Source organism: Dipodomys spectabilis, unplaced genomic scaffold (assembly GCF_019054845.1).
Source record: "Dipodomys spectabilis isolate Male_0828 unplaced genomic scaffold, ASM1905484v1 ptg000059l, whole genome shotgun sequence".
NCBI classification, from domain to species: domain Eukaryota; kingdom Metazoa; phylum Chordata; class Mammalia; order Rodentia; family Heteromyidae; genus Dipodomys; species Dipodomys spectabilis.
In genome coordinates this window covers 4,841,166-4,863,919 of record NW_024870736.1, presented here as the reverse complement: position 1 = coordinate 4,863,919, position 22,754 = coordinate 4,841,166, and the positions used below count along the sequence as shown (strand labels likewise).

General features: G+C 40.6%; 1 protein-coding gene across 4 annotated transcripts in view; it reads left to right on the top strand.

Moving 5' to 3' along the window:
- Positions 1 to 22,754, top strand: part of Dusp22 (dual specificity phosphatase 22) — a 97,780-nt gene that overhangs the window by 61,111 nt on the left and 13,915 nt on the right. For 2 of the 4 annotated variants that reach the window (XM_042680332.1, XM_042680328.1), the window contains 2 exons: positions 2,151 to 2,322; positions 3,105 to 5,706. In XM_042680332.1, coding sequence (XP_042536266.1) covers positions 2,151 to 2,322; positions 3,105 to 3,287 — 355 coding nt within the window. In that variant the 3' untranslated portion in view covers positions 3,288 to 5,706. Of the gene's footprint in view, positions 1 to 2,150; positions 2,323 to 3,104; positions 5,707 to 22,754 lie in introns of those variants that run through there. The other 2 variants (XM_042680331.1, XM_042680330.1) reach the window with 2 other exon arrangements.

Below are 22,754 nucleotides of genomic sequence, written 5' to 3'. Positions count from 1 at the left end.
ATTTTCTCTGAACTCTGAATCTCAAATATACATTCAACCTGTGCCCTGCTATGTGTTAGTCTTTTTTTGGGGGGGGTGGGGGGGCATTGTTGTTGAAAGTAACTTAGTTGTTTTGCTTTTATTTTGTTTTTTTTTTCCTTCACTCACTTCTAGGATATCTGGAAGGTAGGACAACAGATGCTGTCCTTTGCTGGCTTGTCTCTTAACATTTCATCTGAATAGCATGCCAACCTCAGTGGTTTTCAAAGTTCCCCCCCAACCCTTTCTGGAAAGTTTAGATTGCAATTGTGGGTGTTTAGCAAGGCATTACTGTAACCAAAATAAACATTTCTTGGCCACTTCAGATTGAGGTTTTTCTTTATTCTTGCCTTTTTTGTTTTGACTCACTCTACAAAGATTCTTAGAATTAACATACACATTGTATTCAATATTATAAGTAATCTAGAGTATCATAGGTATCATAGGTATATCAAATAAGTATAGGTATCATATATCATTGGCATATCAAATACTATGCTGTTTTGTATAAGAACTTACTTGAGCATATGTGAATTTTGCTATCTGCAAATGAATGCTGAAATTCATGTCCAGTGGATACCTGTGGACACACACACACACACACACACACACACACACACACACACACACACAGTGAAAAGTTATAGTTAATCCAGGGATAATCTAAAACTCTTGCTTTTTGTATGGTGAATGGTGAACACAGCACATAAGTTCTCATTTGTATTACAGCTAGTAATCATACTAATAAGTTGGCTAATTTGCCTAGGGAATTAGTAGTCAATGTTCTAGATCTGTGGTCTGGTCATTCTCCTCTTCAATGTGGTGTATCATTTATTAACTGAAAATATAAGTCTCTCTTGACTCCCCCAAAGAAGCCATCCCTGCAACAAAGCTGGGATGCTGCTGCTCAGACTGGGGATAGCTCTGCCAGAGAAGCCAGTTAGGAAAGCTTGGCTATGAGATATCTCAATACCTTTAAGACAAGTGTTCTGCAAATTTATATGACTTTGAAAGTAGTTTGTTTTCTTACATTTCACAGTATAAAAGAGTGAGAAATGTAAATACAAATGTGGGTTTTCAGCCTTCATTTAGATTGGGTTTAAAGTTTCTTGGTGATACAGGCAAAGACAGTTGAAATGGAAGGAGCTCTACAATTCTAACCCCTGGTTTTTCCAGGTCCCTGGTGAATTCGCATGTCCAGGGCTTCAGCCTACAGGGGGATGTATTTTTGAAAACTCTCTTGGGGTTTCTCATAAAAAGCCCTGATGAAGAGCCAATACTGCAAGTAAGGTTTTTATTTATTATCATCATTATCAGAATTCATCTCTCATACGGTTGTATATATCTGAAGATAAGGCTTCTCGAAAAATGATACGTTTACTGAACTTCCTCATCTTAAACCATTGCTAGAACAATCCATGTGTGAAGAGCCACAGCCTTTCTGTGACTTTTCTTAATTTGCATATGCATTTAAAACTGGTCTCCTTATTCAGCATGATAGAGATAACTAACGGTTATTATTCTGCATGCATCACCCAGACCCCAGTCTCAGGGCTCATGCAGTAGGCCTGCTCTGCTGCTCTCCACTATTATGTTGAAACACGCACACACACAGAAACACACACACCTCCATTACCACACCCCACATACAAATAAGATTTGGCAAGGACTACTAAGATTTCTCATGGGCTTAAAAATTATAGGTGTAGCCATCATACAAAGTAGCTAAGAGACTCTTTAAATGTGTTAGGATATGAATGAGACTGTTGTTGCATCAATCTTGGAAGCCTCACATCTCATGAGTGTAGCTCAGTTATTGTCTAAGACATGGAATCTTCTCAGAAGGGCTCAGGGGCAATGTAAAGTCAGAAAGCAGAAGTGTCTAGACCCACTCTGTATAAAATGAAAGAAAAATGAGGCTAAAATACCTAAAAGTTGCCTGAGATCCTGTCATCTCAAGTAAAGGGAAATGTTATGTTTCTGAGTGATTTCTTGGTAAGTGCTTGCCTTTGCCCCCACATAATGCAAGGCAGGAAAACTCTAAAATGATATCCTCCAAGTTCCCTTCCCCAAATGAAGTGGGAAAACTAGTGTCAAAACTGTCTTTGTACATGACTGTCTTGGTTCTGCAGCCTGGCTGGAGTCTCCAGGAGTGTGACGCTGGTGATTGCATACATTATGGTTGTCACTGACTTTGGCTGGGAGGATGCCCTACATACTGTGCGTGCAGGGAGGTCCTGTGCCAACCCCAACCTGGGCTTCCAGAGGCAGCTCGAGGAGTTTGAGAAGTGTGAAGTACAACAGGTAAGCAGTCCTCAGTGACCTTTCTGTGCTGGAAGCTGCTCGTTGGTCATGGCCTCAGTTCTTCAAAATCCTGGTGTTTGGGAAAGAAAAGACTCATAGAGGACATTGAGTCTAAGAATACCCACCTATATCTTGAAAGGAATTGCCACCACACCTGTGTGCCCCAACTATAGCCACAAGATCGTACCTTTTGCCGTTTTCCTTTTGCCTAGTACTCCAGATCTACTTGTCCCTCTCCCTTTATGCAAAGTACCATTTTGTTGATTTGGCTTACTTTCTACTTTTTTATCTTTTTGTTTTGCTTTGAGTTCATTTAAACCTAGTCTGATAAAACCTTAATCATGTAACCCAAAATTTTATATTTGGAGGAAGACAAGTTTATTATCTTTGTAAAACTATTTTAAATTGTAGAAGGTTTCTTCATGCTTCCTCCCAGACTCCTCTAATCAATCCTGGTTGCCATAGATGACACATGAACACATTTTCTGGCATCTGTCATGGAAGGAACCCTTAGTATTAGACTGTGACTACTCCACAGCTGCCAGACCAGGTGCATTTTGGGGGCTTATTTTATGTCCTTGGGCCAAAGCCCTGAAATCAGAGCATGTATTTCTCTAAGCTTAATACTGACTAGGCATATACAGAGTTGGCATCACCCATTGCTCTTTTATTTCCATGTGTGGCAACATCTCTACGATTAACTGAATATAGGTATATTATTAACTGAATATAGGTGAATATATATGTGTATAACATTTTGGATTTGTTTCCAACTTCTGCAGTATCGGCAGTGGCTGAAAGAAGAATATGGGGAGAGCCCTTTGCGGGATGCAGAAGAAGCCAGAAATATTCTGGGTAAATATAAAGAGCAAGGGCATATGGAATCCCAGCCTGGTGCCAGGAGGTGGAGCAGCTTTTCCACCCTGCCTTCTATGGCCTACAATAATTACACAACAGAGACCTAACACAGAGGGATCTGGTGTCTGCCTTCCTGCCTACTGCTGGTCTTCCGTGCTACCTAAGAGCCATGTGCTGGTGTGCTGGTTTGCTGGCTGCTGCCTCCAAAGATGGCAAAGGGAGATGGAATGCTCAGGGCTCCTTCCCCCGTGACCTGACTAAATCCTCCATCAGACCCCTTCACTCTGTCCATATTTACCCTGATGGCCTCACCTGAGCTTGCTACACCTGGGATATTACTGGGAAGCTATACACCACCGTGAGTGAGTTTGTGTGTGTGTGTGTGTGTGAGAGAGAGAGAGAGAGTGTGTCTGCATGTGAACACATGCATATGCATGTTTGGGCAACTATGGTTAGCATGTATGAACATGTAAAAAAGTAGACTCATGGGTACATTGTGAGAGAGTAGATTTATTTTGTTGGAAGTCATAAAATCCATGCTGCCAAGATTGGTGTGACCACCTGTTTTATTCAACTCCTCATGGAAGGCATTTGAATTTCACTTCTGGAAAGCTTCTTGCCGAGTAGCAGTTATACCTGTGAGCAGACAGTGAGAAGAACTCAGGGGCAGGAATAGCTGAAAGCAGTGGCCTTTTAGAGAAGGAGGGTAATGTGTAGGGAAAGGAGGCATGAGGCCCTTCCTAAAAGGGGAGTGTTTCCAGGTTCCCTGAGAGGCTGTGAGTATTGGACAGGAGAAGATATTCTAAGCATTCCCTTAGGCTTAATATTAAGTGCACAGGCCTTGGACTTCCTGCTGCCTCAGTCCAGGCCTCTTTTCAACCCAGCATGTCCCTGAGTTCTACTCAATGTCTGTCTCAACTGTATTTGAATTCCATGATGAGCAGAACTTCAGCCAAAATTGGCCTGAACCAGAGGGCCCATCCTGGCTCCTCTATCCAGTTTCTTGCACCCCACCCAGCCCCTGCCCCAGCCTCTTGTTATTCTCACTTGGCAGGGCTTCTTCTTGAGGTTTGCATGTACCTGTAGAAATATGGGGTGGGGTGGGAGAGCATTGATTAAACACTGTAGCAGTTACATTCTAAAATGCCTGACCATGTACTAAGCTCCTCTTTGATGTATGCTATGGATTTGTTCTTTGATCTCAGCTACCTCATTGTTTTTGAAAGGTAGGGTTTGTTATTGTGCTGGTCAACTCTGCCTCATGGCTGATAATATTTGGTCATAACTTTTATTAAAGCCCAAGGGGAAAAGTCATTATCATTGAACTATTTAGTTTCTGATTGGGCTCCCATACATAATGCGTTCTGGTGGGTAAAAATCTACAATTCAGCCATCAGAGCATCTGGTTTGCAGTTTGGAGTAGTAGACATTCTGAGATGCTATGCACATTTCAGTGGTCCAGTCCTTTATAATAATTTAAATTTCTTAAGCACAGAGTACCACATGAAAAAAAAATATTCTCAACTTCTCTGTGAAAAGATGTTGTAACCTGGTTTCTCTGAATTCTACCACTCAAAGAGCTCCTGAGTGAAAAGCAATTTTCCCACACAAAGAGGGCATCAAAGGCACACTCCTTAGAAGACCAGAGAAAATGCAGTTACCAACTCTGCATAAGTGTAAGGCCCTGTATAAATGATGAACAAGAAAGAGAAATGTGGCCTTAAAATTATTGATCTTCAGCAAAAACAGTTTTCTTATAAAGTACATTTTCCTTAATCCAAAAAGAAATTGAAATATGCTAGCTAAAGAATTATTTAGAGGGGCCAACAGTAGTAAACTATTTGCTTAACATACACAAAGTTCCAGGTTCCATCTCCAACACTGCAAAAAATAATGAGAAAAAAACATGTTTGGAATATTAGAATGAATACTTAAATCTACATGTGCATTTATGAACAACTATATGTATTTCTGTAAGTTTTGAAATGTTTTAATTTTTGTTGCCAGAAGTGTTCTTTCTCCACAGCCACCCCAGGAATTCTGAAGTACTGGTCCTTTCTCAGAAGACTGTAATGTACCTGGAGTTTCTGAAATATTGCAAAGTTCAGACTGTGCTGCCAAAAAGAAAATCCACTTAGAGTTTATTTTTAAGTTACCAGTAGTGATTTGTAAACTTTTGTTCATTTCAAACTGAATATATGTATAAATCATGTTGTATTGTATTGAGAATTGACAGCAAGAGCAAATATTTTACCTTAACTCCTCTGCCCTGACAGAGACTCTAGAATAATCTTGAGAGCCCTGCTATACTGTTTAATTTACTGTTTAGCAATCACAGTTGCTTCTCATAAACCCAAGGAATAAGCCAACACTTACAGATTGTGTTGATGTAAAGTCTACTCTCATGGTCTTCAGTCTCCCAGCTCAGGAAATATCTCTTGGTATATTTATTACCATGGTTTACACTCTCCATGGGGAATATACCGGATGCTATGTGTTTTTGTTAATAAAGGGCAACTTCATTAACATTGTGTAGTGTATTCTTCAGTGGGTAAGGTAAGAAGGCTTCATGCATTTCTCTCTATGAAGGACCACAAAGAAATACTTCAACTGCTCCTGGTCTTGGCCTAGAGTCTGTGCTTACCTCCAGAAGACAGTACAAGTACATGCTATGAATGTCACACTAATATTTCCATGATAGAAAAATTATCCTTGGGGCTGAGGATATAGCTCTGTGGAGAGCTTCTGCTTAGCATGCTTCTTCATACTATACACTAAAAGAAATTTGATCTTCAGTATCAGTTAAAAGAAGTTCTGTTATTGAAGTTATGTTTTCTCAAACAAAGTGAACACTAAATATTTGACATCCTTAGAATTGTCTACATTCAATGAGGAATACACAAGGACTGGTGTTCCAAAAACATTTGCCCCATTACTGAAGAGAGTTATTCTAACTCTATATTCAGCTTTTTATATAAGAGAAAAGAAACTGATTTGAATAGCAATTTGATTTGAGACCATTTACTAAATTTTCCTTTTGTAAATATGGTGCAGGATAAGTTTGGCTTGAAGGGAAGATAGGTAGACTCAGGGGCTGATAAACATGGACTCTGACTATAGATAGAAGGCTTAACATGAATTTATTTCTAATTTCTAGGTGTTCCTGGCATTACTCAGGGAAGGTAGAAAAGAACCCTCTGTGCTGGCAGCATTACCAGTGGACATGGGGATGAGTGCATTTTAGGCCACAAAACCACATAGAGCATGAAAGTATGTATTCTGACTGGACAAGTGAACCTGAGTGTGACAGGTACCCCTCTTGTAGTACCTGTGCATTTTCCATGTTTGCTAGACGAGGAGTATTGAGCATATCTCCCAGTCCCATATGTAGGGATATTCTTAAGGAGAGGGTGGTACATCCCCAGTAGTCTCAGGAGGACCTTTCTGTATACACAGGGCAGGCACACAGCAGGTAAAGAGGTCATGTACTCAGTCCCAATGCATCAAGGCCATTCTTCCTCACAGTCCTGCTGTCCTTTCTCATTAACAGGACTACATCTGACACCAGCACTCATGTAATCACTGTGTGGCACTCTACAATATGAACTGTCAGTCAGGTCTCTAAACTGGTGGAGAAGGAACTCTTTCACTCAACTCAGAAGGGCCAAGAAGTATACTTCACATTAAAACTGTCAGTTCTGTCAGAGGCTCACCTGCTGAGTCTCTGAATACTGAATCAGTGGGCAAAGAGGGTTGGGGGCTTCTGTCCGTAGCTAACGGTGCTCAGCCAAGTTGCCCTTTTGTCCTGCCAGGGGAAAGCCAGACCCACAACAACATCAGCATGACAGTTGACATCTAATGGTTAAAAAAATAAAAACAGTCCTGGCCTTTATCTAAAAGGATCCTGTGCATTCTAAGGCAGAAATACTTAGACATTAGGAGCCCCAGTCTTTTTCTGTCCATAACCAGAACAGGTGCTTGTCACTCACACTAGGTGTATACAGTAGAGGACTCCATACCTTCCTTGAGAGTAGGGAGGGCTTGGCTTGATACAATGAGGTGGCAGTTCCTTAAGCTGGTTTCCATTCTAGCCTGAAACTTGACATCTCTGTTCCTAAAGGAGAAAACTCAACTGAGTCACTGTTTCTCTTTTTATCCAGTCACTCACCTGATGGATCTGAACTTCACCACAGCAGAGGCTATGAGAATCTAGCCACTGCTAGTTTCTGATTTTCAAAAAGATGGAAATGGTAAGGCAATTAGGAAAACTGGCCATTACAGAACAGTATGGAAGGACCATTAACAGCTGCCCCTGCTGCCTTTTGAGGAAGTTTAAGGAACAGCATCTTGGTAGCATTTCACTTGAGATTTGAAGCCTAAATCAGAATCTGTGGAGAGGACAGAATAGTCAGCATGGGTTCTGAATGTAGGTGAGGTTGGAAGCATTAGAGAGCTCAGTGTTAGAGGTCACATGTCACTGTGTCAGAGTAGGGTAAGACATGGAGTGTGGGAACAATGGAAAGTGGTGCTGACAAGGCTGCAAACAGCAAAGGCCTAGCCAACAGGTTGTCCTATAGATAACATTGTTTCCCTGAAATTCTTGGGACTAGAAGTGTTTAGGATTTGGGATTGGGGGTAGATGTTTGCATATGTATCATGAGTTATCCTAGTGATGAAACCCAATATATAATTCTAAAATTCTTCATATTCTTCATATACACTTTAAACATACATGTACACTGAGCCTGAACATAATTTTATACAGTATTGTTTTTTAAACAAGTTTTTTATTGTGAAAATACTGTACAGAAGGGTTATAATCACATGAGTAAGGTAATGAGTACGTTTCTTATCAAGCATTGTTGCCTCCTCCTTTGTTTTTCCCCTACCATCCCTTCCTTCTCATCTCCACAACTATGCATCTGTTTCCATTGTCACATGAAGTCAAGTTCACTTGTGAAAATATAAGCATTCAAATTGTTGGATTTTTGAAATACTTTGAATTGCATATTTTGTGTTTAACATACAGTTTCAAACAGTTTTTATTTGCTAAGGTCCTGGTTATACATAAACTAGTGTATTTCTTATACCATCCCAATCAAGCCCAGTGAGATAAGGCCCTTTGCCTTGATTATTGAGCTGAGACCCTTCATGAAGTGCCAGGTGGTGTGTGGGTACTGTGCTGTGGTTACTGCAGGAGTGCATTGAACAGTGCTGAGTAGACTGGTGGGTGTTCTATGTGCCAGAGGGGAAAGGCTTCCTTGGGTGTCCATTGAGAATGGGGGTTCAGGATGGTTGTTGGGAGGCGTCTGTTACCACTGTCAGGTAAGAAAAGGTGGCACTTTGAGTCAGTCATGGAAATAACTGCCAAGCAGGCAAATGGACTTGAAGGAAGGAGACTTGGGATGAACAAGAAGTCATTGATAGTGACTGAGAAAATGTGAGAGAATAAGGGCTTAAGAACCTGTCTGTTCTCTGGGCTCTTGTTGCCATCACCATAGTTCTTTTGTCTCTGTGCCTCCCTGTCCTGTATGGCAGTATATGCCTGAATCATACTAAGGTTAGATTTAAAGGAAATGCTGGAGAAGGATTGGCTGGGTCCCAGATCTCAGGGTACCAAGGAGGCTTATCCCCATTTTGTAACTAGAGTTTGTAACCAGAGTTCAGAATAAATTCCCAAGTTGCCCAGACACCAGAATCATGACATTTCATGTCACATATAAACCTCTAATTTCCTTATTTACTGAAAGGGAGACTATAATAGGATTTCCAAAGACTAACTTATCCCCTGGCCAGGCTATGGATCCTTCTCTCATCAGAACTTTGGGAAAATCTGTTTAGTATGCTGTGAACATGGACAGTCAGCACATGAGTTTAAGGGCTGGGGCCTTTTTCCTGACCAGATGCATCCCCTGGCATGAATACTCTTGTCATGTAAGGCCATGTATTGCCCCCTGTTCTGGCCTTTATCTGGCTGGACAGGGCTGATTGTGCCATAAAACCTCCTTTCCTGGATCCATCCCCATTCCAGCTACACCTGCTTACAAACTCTCCTAGCCCAAGGTGATTCTTTGACTTAAGTCAGAGCACCTTCCTTAAAAGTGGACATGTTTTGCTTTTCCCTAAAGAGGGAATAATGCAAGTAGCTTTTTAAATTTTTGAGTACTGATTCTTTCTATCTAGTTTCTCCCTTATCAGGAGCCCTATTTCAATTCTTGAAGATACCTAGTGTCAGTCATTCACACAGACAACAACTATGAATTCTGGTGATTGAAGGGGTTTTTTTGTTTATTTTTGTTTGTGTGTGTGTGTGTGTGTGTGTGTGTGCATGTGTGTGTGCGCGCGCGTGCATAGACACAATGTTTTGTTTTTAAATTTTTATTTAAAATGATTTCTTAGCTCCCAGGAAGTCATATCACCCATGTCTGGAAGCCTGCCAAGCTCAGACACCTGGACCCTTAGGAAGGTAAAGGCATCTGGTACTTGGCACTAACAGAAGTATCTAAACTTATATCTCATAGCCAGAGGTGGTCACCAAGTGCCACTCTGCATGCAGTCTCTCATGGAAATAGAGAATGTATGGAGACTCTCACCCCTTCCATCCTACATTATATGGCTCCTCCCATCCTGACCCTGAGTTACTAATTTTATTAAGAATGCACTTTCAACACTCTTGTATTTATATATATACTTAACAAGAAGTCACCAAGACTGTGCAGGGTGGTTCCTCTTCCCTTTCCTTTCTATTGCCCAAAGGGGAAAATATAAAGAAAGAAACTTCCTTTGACTTTTCACTTGCAAACTTCATTCCCTCCTCCATGAAATGGAATCTCCTGGCCCCCATATGCACTAGAACATATGACCCATCATGTGTCCTAATAACTAGAACATCATTATTTCAGCATCATTTCTGCCAGTATCATAATTAGTATCCTCTTGCAGCTCAGAGTCACCAGCTGAAATTAACATCTGACAAATGCTTTGCAAGTGCTGAGCCCCAGTCTCTATCCATCATGGGAAAGAGTTGCTGGTGCATGTTTGAACATCTGCAGGTTTGGGTTTATTTTGACTCCACATTGCTATGCAAACGGTTGATCATAAGAGTGAACAGTTTACAGTTATCCTTCCTGAAGCTTCTAGTTCAGTTATTAGACTTTGGTTGTCCAAGAGCTATTTTAGAAGGTACCTGAAAGTACAGGTCCTTTAGTAATGCTAATTGCAGGAGAGGGTACTGATTGTTGAATTAGGAGTCAGTTTAGCAGGAGAGACATTCGGATTGCATCATTCTGGACTTATACTGGGTCTGATTTTTAAAACTAGGTGGTAGGAATTGAAGGGACAGTTGATTTGTCTAATGATTCCTCCAAGGAATCATCCCATGAGGGACATTGTTTGGGAACAGTATTGATCATATAATCTGCCTTATGAAGGAACAACAGCAGTTTACAGTTTACCTGCCAACAGGCATTCAGGATGCACTTTAGTGACATGTGGCATTTGTGTAGAAGACATGCCAGAGATAGGACAATGGCCTAGTCCTCTGAGTCTACTTTCTGGCCCTGACTTCAGCCTCTGCTCCCATCCCTAAGAGCAGCCAAGCAGGCACAAACAGGAACCAGACTTCCTTGTGAGCAGGTTTGCTATGTGTTGGCAGCTCTGGGTTTCCCCCAAAACATTGGTGAGAAGCCTTTTTTGGAAAATAAAAATCAAAAGTCTGTTCCATGTACAACAGAAAAAAATGTCACCTTCTTCTTTGCAAAGGGTGTGCCCTTCATAGGCAGTGATAGACTTCCTTAGATCTCAAGTCTCAAAAGAAACTGTAAGGTGCTAGAAGTCATGTACTAGAGGCTAGGATTCTCCTGGTTTTGTGTTAAGCCACAGTAAAGTGGTGGTAGAAAGAAGATAGGAAAGTATAAGGAAAGAGGAATATTTTTTTTTAATTATATTTTATTTTATTTGAGAACATACTGTACAGAGGGGTTACAATTACATGGGCAGGATAATGCATACATTTCTTACCAAGCATTGCAGCCTCCTCCTTTGTTTACCCTTCACCTCCCTTCCCACCCTCCCCTCTCCCCCCCACCCAATCAAACCCCCCCTCCCCCCCCACTCCGACATTGTAAAGCTGGTTTTGACATGACATTTTGTACTTCTCATTGTTGCAACAGGTCCACCTGAATCCTTAAACGACTTGTTTGTCCCCGTCTCCTCCACATGTTATACTGACATCAGTATAACATGTTATACTGACATCAGTGAAAGCGGGGGTTACACTGTGGGGGAGGGACATACACAGCAACAAAGAAATAATATTATAAATTCGTTAGAAACACAAGCATGAAAGAAACAAAAACATTAAAATACATATTTGAGGGTTCGTTTTCCTAACATCACATTATCTGACTTTTTCCGCTTGACTCATACCTATACTAGATATTGCAAATAAGGGAAACCATGGGACCTATGTTTCTTTGGGCCTGGCTTACTTCACTTAATATAATTTTTTCCAAGCCTTTCCATTTCCTAACAAATGGGGCAATGTCATTCTTTCTGATGGAGGCATAGAATTCCATTGTGTATATATACCACATAGGAAAGAGGAATATTGCTCATTTGTTGGCAGGGGCTTTTGGCAGATTCAACTGTGTCCATGAGGGGTGCTGTGGGATGGGCTAAAAACACTTTACACCTTGATAGTCACTCTCCACAAGAAAAGCCTCCTCCATTCTGGCAGAGCCCTTCCCATCATCCTACTGTTGTCTCTAGGCACAGGAGGTATGGCTCCTGGCAATACATGTCAAAGTAGATGGGGTTCTTTAGCAGATGAGAGTCCCAACATCTTGGTGGTGACCAGGGTAGCCACAAAGCACGCCACTGAGATCTGGTTCAGATGAGAACCACATTTGTGTCAAGTTCTCTGGAATTTTGTCCTGGTTCTCTGGAATACCTTGGGGAAATTCTAGAGGAGGCATACCTTGGGGGAAATTCTAGTGGAATCAACCCACACATGTGGGGAGCTCCTCCAGCCTACCATAAAAAGAAACTTCCTATTATGAAAGGAGCCAGAGTGCACTGTCTAGTGACACAACGATGTGTCCAAAGCCAGCTTTCCAGATAGTGTTTTGAAGTACTTGGCACCTTCTGATCCCAAAAGTCCTACCATCTAGATGTCAGGGCAGTCACTAAAACAAAGCCAACTGTTACAAAATGCTTCATGTAGCATTGGAGCAGATGAAGAACCACAGACATATGAAGAAATCAAATTCTACCTTCTCAGACAGAGACCAAGTCAGGACTAGAATGTAGGCAGTATTGAACTGCTAGCTAGATGTACCTCAAACTCCTCCAGTCTTGAAATGCCCAGACTACCTATATAGAAAGCAGAACTAATGAAATGGTAGCAGTGGAGCTGCTGCAAAAGATGCCTCCAGCAGGAATTCAGAATTGCCTGCAGGTAAAGGGGTGGGGGCTTGACATTCATGACAGATTTATAGATAGCTTTCTGTACCTGGTGCTCCATTGTTAGGCATGGTGAAGAGAAAATCTGGGTTTCCACACAGGACAGGTACTTGCAGATCAGGGGCTTGCTGTACCAGCTCTGAAGGCATATGACCTTCCAACATACATGAGGCAGACTATCTTCCATAACCTACTGCCAAGGTCCTAAGGCAGGAAGCAGATGTCCTCAAGGAACTCAAGGACAGAGCTCAGGGAAGCAATAGTAGATGACAAAGCACCCAAGTCCTGGCAGGAGTTTCTTTTGCCCTACATCCTGAGGAGGAGGGCTAGGGAGGCAATGTTAGCAAAGCCCAGTAAGGCTGTTCACAGGACCTGGCAAAGACAGTCTTTGAGTAGTACAGTGAGAAAGTTGGCAGAAGCTGCATGGAAGTGTTCTCCTGTCTTATATCCTAAGAGAGTCTAATAACTTGGTCCCAGCACAGAGCTGGTAATTGCTTTACTTTAAGACAAGCTTGCCTTGAGCCATGGGTGGGGCTGGGGACTTGGCAACAGAATAGAGGAAATGCCACCAGCTTCCAAGAAACATCTGAGTATTAACCAGTTAATGCTAAAAGCAAGTCTGAGTGGAGATTCTAGTCTCCTACACATTTGCCCCAGAAGCCTGCTCTGTAGAACACTGCCTATGATTCACTGTTTTTATCTTTAAAGAACATTCTAGACAAATTTGAGTCCCACAGGTGCCCCACAAAATAGGCTCTTTGCAATGGCCTGTCTGAAAGGTGATAGCTTCTGAGGGAAAATCATCCATGTTGGTAGGTGCATCTGTTGCAAAATGTACGCTCATGAAAGTGGGGAAGGTAGCAGAATTGGATTTGTAAGCAAACTGCCATAGGGACAGGCACAATTAAACATGGCAGTCCTGATCTCAGAGTTTTTAATAAGGTTGGGAAGAGAAGATGGCCACTCTTAAATATTCCACAAGCAAAAAGTAGCACATATACTCCACAAAGGGCATTCTAGGGAGGAAATGGAAAACTTAGAAGAAGATTTAGGTGTAGAGTAGAGAAGCTTGGCATACCACCTGTGTCTTGGGAAGGTGACTGTAACTCAAAGACAAGATACAGGACAGCTGATAAGATTGGACACTAGCTTCTTGCATCTGGGCTGTGGGCAGCTTTTAATGTACTGAGCTATGATTTGGGCCTATGCAGTATGGACCAAAGATAGGAACATAAGAGATGTTGCAAGAGCCACACACTCTGAACTGGATGCCTCAAGGATCTCTCTAAAGAAGAACTGACATTTCAGAGAGTTATACTACCCTGTTGTAATTGGTGATGGGTTTTACTGGCCAGGGTCCTCAAAAGTAGAAACGGTAGACAACGTAAAATGCTTACTGGTAGTATCACTTCTATGATAGAAGTAGGAAGAAGCCACTAGTGTAGGGTATCATCTGACCACTTCCTCTTACCAGCCCCATGCATGTTCCCACCAAAGGACTGCCCTTCCAAGGAGCCTTGTTCAGGTGTGACCAGACATTGGCCTGAGCTGGTAGGTCATGTGCCCCTAAAGAGGTTAGACTAGAACTCCCATATTGCTCCTAGAGACAAGTAAACCTGAAGAAATAGAGTCCCAAAGGGAACATCTAGTGCCAAATCTAGAAGCATCTAGTGCCAAAGAGAAATATTACAGAGATGAAGCAACAATGAGCCTTACAAGCAGGGCTGCCTAAAATGCCCAGCTCAACTCCAGAGACATCATCACTATCCAATTGTGGTGAACCCACCCAATTGTGGTCCCTTCTTTTTTCTTCCTCCTCCTCCTCCTCCTCCTCCTGCTCCTCTCTCTCTCTCTCTCTCTCTCTCTCTCTCTCTCTCTCTCTCTGACACACTCATACTCAAACACACAAAGACAGTAGAGCAGGGTACAGTAGGAAATTGGGAAATGCTACCAAAAGCCTCCTCATAGTACCTCCAGCCTCAGCATTCCATGGAAGCAGAATGACCCTTCCAACTCCCATATGGAAGACACAGGAGCCATTGGCTGTGGAACAATTATAATAATACTGTGTAATATATGACTAAAAGTTGGTGTGTTTGTTATCATGCTAATAAACGTTCTGAAAGAATACAAGTGTATCTGAAGACAGATTGAAAAACCTGATATATAGAGAACTTCAGTCTTAACCGTTAAAAAAGCACAAAAGCACATTCACTAATTTGCAAACCTTTAAACTCAAAAACAGAAAATGTAATTATTCACTAAGTGAAAAACTACCATTTCTACATATTTTCAAAATACATGATTTAATTTATACATATGACTTTTCCCCCATATAAAAAATTTTGTTTTACAATTTTTTTTATTTTTTGTACATTTTTATTGTAAAAGTACTATACAGAGAGGTTACAGTTACATGTGCAAGGTAATGAATATATTTCTTGTCGAGCATTGTTGCCTCCTCCCTTCCCTACAATTTTTAAATATATTTTTTGTTCTAGAAATAGAACCTAGGGCCTTATTCATGTTAGGCAAGCACTTTACCATTGAGCTACACCTTTAGCCCTATTATGTTTATGTTTATTTTTGTTCTTTATTTTAGTGGCATGATAATAAATAAAAATTCAATAGATCACTTTTACTGTATGTATTTTTTCTGTGTCTTACCATTAGTTTCATTTTTATGATCATTAATGGTTGACTCATGACAGAAAGTCAAACACTCAAGCCATGCTTCTGTGTTCACAGACGCCTTTATGAAACACAAACTTTTATGTGTTTTACTTTTTTGCTATATCAACTCCTTTTGTCCTAATAATATTGCATGCTCTGAAGGTCCATCTGATTTATGATCTTTGTGTTTGCTCCATCTCCCTATTCTAATTTGATTTATCAAAGTTCTCAAACACCTGAGACTAGAGCTGGTCCCATTTCATTGTTTCTATAGAGACAGAAGTGAAAAGATCATGAAAATTCTCTGACTTTTCATATGCCCTTTTAACTTTTTCTGGCTCTTTCTTCAATGTAATTGTTCAGCACAACTGAATATGACTTAGGTTGTTTTCCAGGGTCTTGGATGGGAATGTGCTGTTTTCCCTGTTCTGGGTTCTCTCATGGATAGTCCTACGAAGAGACTGATTATATGGAAGTCTGTTTCCTGTAGAAGGTCAACATAAGCTGGACCTTACCCTTTTTCAAAGAATTCTTATTGGCATGTTTTTAAATACCCATCTCCAATTTGATGCAACTTAGGAAGACTGCCTGCCTCCACTACAAAAACTCAAGGTACTCATCCATCTGGTTATATCACCTAATTGAAGTTATTAGTGATTTTTTTCTTGTTCATAAAACATGCTTTCCTTCTTGTGTCTGGGATTGCCATGCATACTTCTCTGATGTAGAGCCCCAGCCTAGAGAACTCTAACTCCTTGAGAATGAGTCCTTGTCTTTCCCACTTCTTACAAAATCTGGGGCACAAAAGGAGATCAGTTATACAGATGCTCATCAAGCACTGATCCTGAGGATTTCTCTGCTCCTCCCTTGCTTTGCTGTTATCAGATTTCCCCACTCCACACACTGGCTTCATTCAGTCGTCTTGAGCTAGCAAGAATGTGGCAAGGGACCCTCAGAGCCTCATGGCACAAGTCTGCTTCTACTCACAACTTCTCAACAACATTCTTGGAGCCTATGTTCTACAGCTTTTCATACCTGTGGAAATAAGGAAGGGAGGGAGGGAAGGAGGGAGGGACGAAGGGAAGGCAGGAAGGAAGGAAGGGAAGGGAAGGAGGGAATGGAAATTAGGAAGGAAGAAACCACTGTCACTTGGCCCCATTGCCTTTGGGTCTATGATAAAAACAACCCATCATGACAGGGTATACAGAGAAGGAAATTGCTCACCTCATGTTGTCTGGGAAAAAGAGAGAGAGAAGCTGAGATACCTTCAAGACACACTCCCAAATGACCTAACTTCCTCCCACTAAGCCCCATTTCCCTAAAATTCTACCACTTCCAAGTAGGGACTAAGGCTTCTATATATGGGCTTTTGTGGGACATTTAAGATCTGAACTATAGCAGAGCCTGAGGTGTGCCATTTTGTTAGAGTTGTGCTTGCTAGGCACAGGGTTGAGTTGTCTGGTTCTGAGCATTCTACTTTGCTTACCAAGTTCTTCCTCCCAACCTAAACCTATTTGTAGAAATATGTTGGGCACTTTGCCTTCCACACAGTGAGCACATGGAAATTATAGATAATTCAGTACATTGTGGAAGGGTAAAGACATGACTGAGCCCACCCAGTGCTTCATAGGCCTTCTTACATTCTGACATAATTTGTTTCTGAGTCTTTAAAAAGTGTTTTGGATACAGGTTGGGTGTTGGTGGTTCATGCCAGTAATCCTAGCTACTGAAGATTGCCAGTTGAAGCCATCCTGAACAAAGAAAGCCCATAAGATTATTATCTCCAGTTAACCACCAAAAAGCTGGCAGTAAAACTGGCTCAAGCTGTAGAATACTAGTTTGAGCACAAAAACTCAGGGACAGTGCCCAGGCCCTGAGTTCAAGGATTGGCAAGCACACACACTCACACATACACACGCACACACACACACACACACACATTTTGGATGTTACTATAGGGCATTTATGAGATTTTTTAAAAAAAGAATAGAAAGGCAAATGTTGCGTATTTTCACTTATGTGTGGAATTTATGAGTAGAATTGTGACAAACAAAGCTGATCTATCTCATGGAAATTATGAGTAAGAATTGTGACCACTAGAGCCTGGAAGGGAATAAGAGAGGAAAGATAAGCCAGGTGCCAGTGGCTCACGCCTATAATCCTAGCTGCTCATGAGGCTGAGATTTGAGGATCGCAGTTCACTGGCAGCCCAGGAAGCAAAGCCCATAAGACTCTTATCTCCAATTAACCATGAGAAAACTGGAAGTGGCTCTATGGCTCAAAGTTGTAGAGCACTAGCCTTGAACAAAAAAGCTCAGGGACAGCAAAAGCTCAAGGACAGTGCCCAGGACCCGAATTCAAGCCCCACAACCAATGAGAGGGGGGGAGGGAAAGGAAGAGAGAGAGGGAGGGGGGGAAGAGAGAAAGGGGGGAGAATAAGAGGAGTTTAGACAATGGGTACAAAGTACCACTAATAGGAGGAATAAATTCAAATGCTCTAGAGCATAGTGAGATAACTACAGTTTACAAATATTTATTATGTATTTTATAAGGAACTAGAAGAAAGGAGTTGGAAAGTTCAAAACACAAATAGTAATTGTTTGAGGAAATGGAAATTTCTAACAACTGATTTTCTCACTACACATTTCATACTTGTATCAAAATATTACACTATGTCAGATAAATATGTATAATTATAAAAAAATGTTTTTGAAACTGAATCTTAGCTTCCTAAGCTTTCAATCTAATCTTCCCACTAGCATCTTAACTTTGTTATTTTGCTTTCTTAAGCTACAAGAACATATTGACATGTTCATTTTCTTTTTCTGTATCAAAAGTATTGATATCGCCTGCTTATGAACAGTGTACCAGACTCCTATCCAGCTAATATTAGGCACCACCCTCCACTCTCAGGAGGGTCAGTTCTGACTGGTAAGACAAAAGTTAAGCTCCATTGACCTTGTCAAGAGTTGCTTCAGCAGCCCCAACCAGAGCCATCCTCTTTCTTCCCTTTTGTTCCCCTGCTTTGGTTTTTAAACCATTATCTACTTCTTATTCTACCACTGACTTTACTTTGGTCATCTTTCACTCAGATCTAAACACTTACCACTTGTTAGGCTCACTCTTTTTCCTAGATTGCTCAGTGAATGCCTTTCTCATATTTTTATACTCAATCTTCAGAGAGCCTGATGCTGCTTATTTGATGTGAAATTGTGAACAAAGTCTACGGTACTAGCTAACATCATCTCTAAACCAGCTTATTTTTAGAGATATACACCTTCTGATTCAGAGTTTCCATGGTAAAAGAGCTTATACAGAGTCATTTGCACCATTATCCCCAATGGCAACGGAGCAAAAGTCAAGTCCCACACTGACCCTTGATTTGGAACTTGTGCTTTTGTTCACACTGTAATAATGCAATACACAGGGCCTAGGTGAAGAAATCTGCTTCAGTCTGCAATGTATTTTCTCCTACCTTTTTAAAAACTTAAAATAAAAAGGCAGACCCTTTACATGTTCTGTTCAACAACTTCTTTCTGAGATTACAAAAGATGTGATTTTTTTTCACAATAAAAGAAACCCACCTTGGGATTTAGCAAGAAAGTACTTGTATTTTGTCCATTCAAAAATACTTTTCAAATATTTTCCATTTATAGAATATATATATAGATATATATTCTTTTTTCCAACAAGCTTACAGGATAATGAATAACCATGGTTTATACCTATGAGATAGTACCCATGGTTAGCTCTGACTACCAGAACCAGACCTAGAATTTCAATCTGGCCCATAGTCCAGGCCTTTTTGTTCTATACTATGTTTTAACTGATGGACAATAAGATCTTCATATGAACAAAACAAAGACAATTTACCAGAATAGTTTAGAAGCATTGCAAAATCAAGGCAATCATATGACATAGTTGGTTCCAAAAGGTTAATTGATAAATTAATAAACATAAATGAACATTAATGAAACCTATAAGTAAGCAGGAATGTTGTTACCATGTAATACATTGCAAAAGAACTGCTTTCTAAGAAGTGTAAATATCACCTGATGTGGTAGAAATAATTGTATTTTTAAAGCTCATAGAATTGACAAACTTTATAGACTATGATAATGACAATTTGCCTTGTGAAGGTTAAAATGTGTTTGTGCCTTAACTAAGTATCACTATTCCACAATACTGTGAAATTTATGTAATCGCCTAATCTCAATTAAAAAAAAAAAAGAAAAATGAGAGAAGGTGTGGGTGAGGAGCAATGGGTGAAAATGTTATCAGACACTTTGTATTAATATATTGTTTTGTAGAATGGGAACTTCTTTGTACAACCACTTAAAGATAATAAAAAAAAATTTTAAAAACTGCTTTCTGTGTCTTGAGGCTAGAGGACTTTGAATAAGAAAACTTTTTTGATGTCTGTAGTGTTGAATTGGGTGTATCTGATATCCCTCTGAGGAAATGTGGGCAAACTGGCAAGTGACATTTCAGTTTTAAGGGTCTAGAAGATCGTAATGGGGAGTTGGAAAGGTGGCTCAGTGGTAGAGCGCTTGCCTTGAATGCCTGAGGCCCTGGGTTCTATTCCTCAGCACCATATAAGCAAAAAGAAAAAAGCCGGAAGTGGCTTGTGGCTCAAGTGGTAGAGCACTAGCCTTGAGCTGAAGAGCTAAGGGACAGCGCCCAGGCCCAGAGTTCAGGCCCCACGACCAGACCCAAAAAGATAGTAATGGTTCTGCCTGGGAAACAAACTTTGCTAGAATTTCAAGGATGAAACATTCCAAGGGAGGAAGCAAGATACGAACGTGGCAAAAAGAAGCAAGGAGCATTAGCAGAAGCCACAGAGTGATGGGGTTGGTGGCCTGAGAACTGAGCAAACAGGGAGGAGGGAATTTCATCTGGAAAAAACAAGGACCCAAGCAGAATACCCATCGAACTCCTGGGAATCTCTGCCAGGCAGACCAAACTTGCTGCCTCAACCATGATTGGAAAGGTCTAGTGCTTAAATTGGGTCTTCTAAGAGATACCAATAGCTGATCAATCAGACTTATTCAATCTAATGTGAAACCAATAAGTTTAACTAGATCATTTTGTCAAACCATTCAATGTTCTCTAGCCCCCAAAATTATTTTATTCCAAAGATTTTTCTAAACAAAACAAATTTTCAAGTCCAAATTTTCTAGAAGAAAAGTTTGAGTAGGGAAAGAAGTAATAGATTAATTAAAAGCCAGTTAAGACAGCCCTTTAAAGAAAATGATGAAATTAAATGGAGAATATGCCTTTGTTATTCTTAGATGGAAGAGTCTGCTGAATCTACGTACCCCCACCCCTGGTTTTTGTAAATTGACTCTCAGAGACTATAAGTCAGGAAACCTAAAAGTAAAAGGCAATTGATTGCCTTGGAAGTTGGCCTGTTTCTTTTCTTTCTTTTTTTTTTTTGGGGGGGGGGGGGGAGGGAGGTGGGGGGAGGGGTCCGGTCGTGGGGCCTGAACTCTGGGCCTGGGCGCTGTCCCTCAGCTCTTCAGCTCAAGGCTAGCGCTTTACAACTTGAGCCACAGCGCCACTTCTGGCTTTTTTCTTTTTTCTTATGTGGTGCTGAGGAATCGGACCCAGGGCCTCATGCATGCAAGGCAAGCGCTCTACCACTGAGCCACCTTCCCAGCCCCGGAAGTTGCCCTGTTTCTAAGTTGTCATGCACTTTACTCTCTTCCAAACATGCTTCTTGTCTTAAAAATGACACTTAACTGTCCAAATGTGACTAGAAAGCTTTTGCGTGTGTCTCAGTCTTTAGGCTTGAACTCGGGGCCTAGGCACTGTCTCTGAGCTGTTTTGCTCAAGAATAGCACTCTAACATTTGAGCCACTTCCTGGTTGTTGTTTTTGTTTTTGTTTTGTTTTGTTTTGGCAGTTATTTGGAGATAAGAGTCTCATGGACTTTTTACTGTTTGGGCTGGTTTCAAACTATGGTCCTCAGACCATAGCTGAATAGCTAGTATCACAGATGTGAGTAATCCACATCCATCATTAGAAAGCTTTGAAAATGACTTTCTGAAGCTTATTATATATGAATATTCCAAAAATAAGTATATAAAAAAGTGTGTCAATGACACCTTCTCTTATTTCCATATTTTGTGGGATCATTGTTTGTAAAGTGTTTGTTGCCTTAGTTATGCATAATGAGAAACCACTGTGAAATTGAGGTTTGTATACTTTATAGAAGACATGTGGGAGAAAACCAATTGTCCTGGTGATGTCTCAGCATTTTTTAGTTTCAGAAATGAAAGACAAACTGCCTTTATGGTATTTCTAAAAACTGAATTATGGAGATGAGCACCTTCCTGCCCTCAACCTCTAGTTTGTAACTTGGACCTAATCAGAATCCCTTGTTATTGCACTTTCTTTTCCTATTGTGATAACAGGCAATGGATGGATGGTATTCTAAATATCTCTTGTGGCCTCTGCATTTAGAGACCCAGAGTGATTACTCCAGTCCTCAGTTTCCAAGCCTTTGAATGGAAACAACTTTCCTCAGAATTTCAAGACTGAAACCTATCCTCTGTAAAGTTAGTAAAAGAAAACCATACCTTTCTTTGTGTGGTTTTTGGGGGAAATTAGGAATTTTAAAAAATGGTCTCTTCTCTACTGTCCCTTTAGTTTTCAAGTAAATGGAATTTTTAAAATTAAAAAAAAAAAAACATTAGCAGATTGAGGTCTTAAAATAGTTCCTCCTAAAGCTCCAGTTTGTAACTTATTTCTCACTTTGATTAGCATCTTCACTCTGAAGATACTAGAAATGTTAAGTTCCCCTCATTTAGGACTTAGGTGAGTGTTAGTTTTTGTTGTTTGGTTGGATAGTTTAGGTATTTTGACATCAACTAGAAAAGATATTTATTGATTCCTTCCAGCCTCTCCACATACATCACTTGTTCTCCTAGTGTCCACATGTGAGTCTTACAACATTGACAATAAAGTCAGGTTAATGTTTACAACATGCCAGAAAAAGCCCCTTCCCTTCCAGAATAAAATACACACACACACACACACATACACACACACACACACACACACACACACACACACACACACACACTAGCATCCCCAGATAGATCTCATACAGTCACTACATAAAGATTATGTAATTTTGCATGGTAAATTAATAGCAGTTAAACATTCTCCCATTACACTAAGAGAGTCCCTAGAATTTCTCTGAATAATAATAGCAGTTGTCATTTAAAACAAACCAAAGGAAGGAGATAAAAGCATACGTGTGTGTGTGTGTGTGTGTGTGTGTGTGTGTGTGTGTGTGTGTGTGATCGTAGACATTTGAGTGGGCAATGGGGAATTTTGAGTAGTTTCTGGCCTCTTTGTATATCATGTCACACTGGGTTTGTCACATCACTGGTGAGAATTAATTTATATCCTAACAGAAAACATAGACTGTCT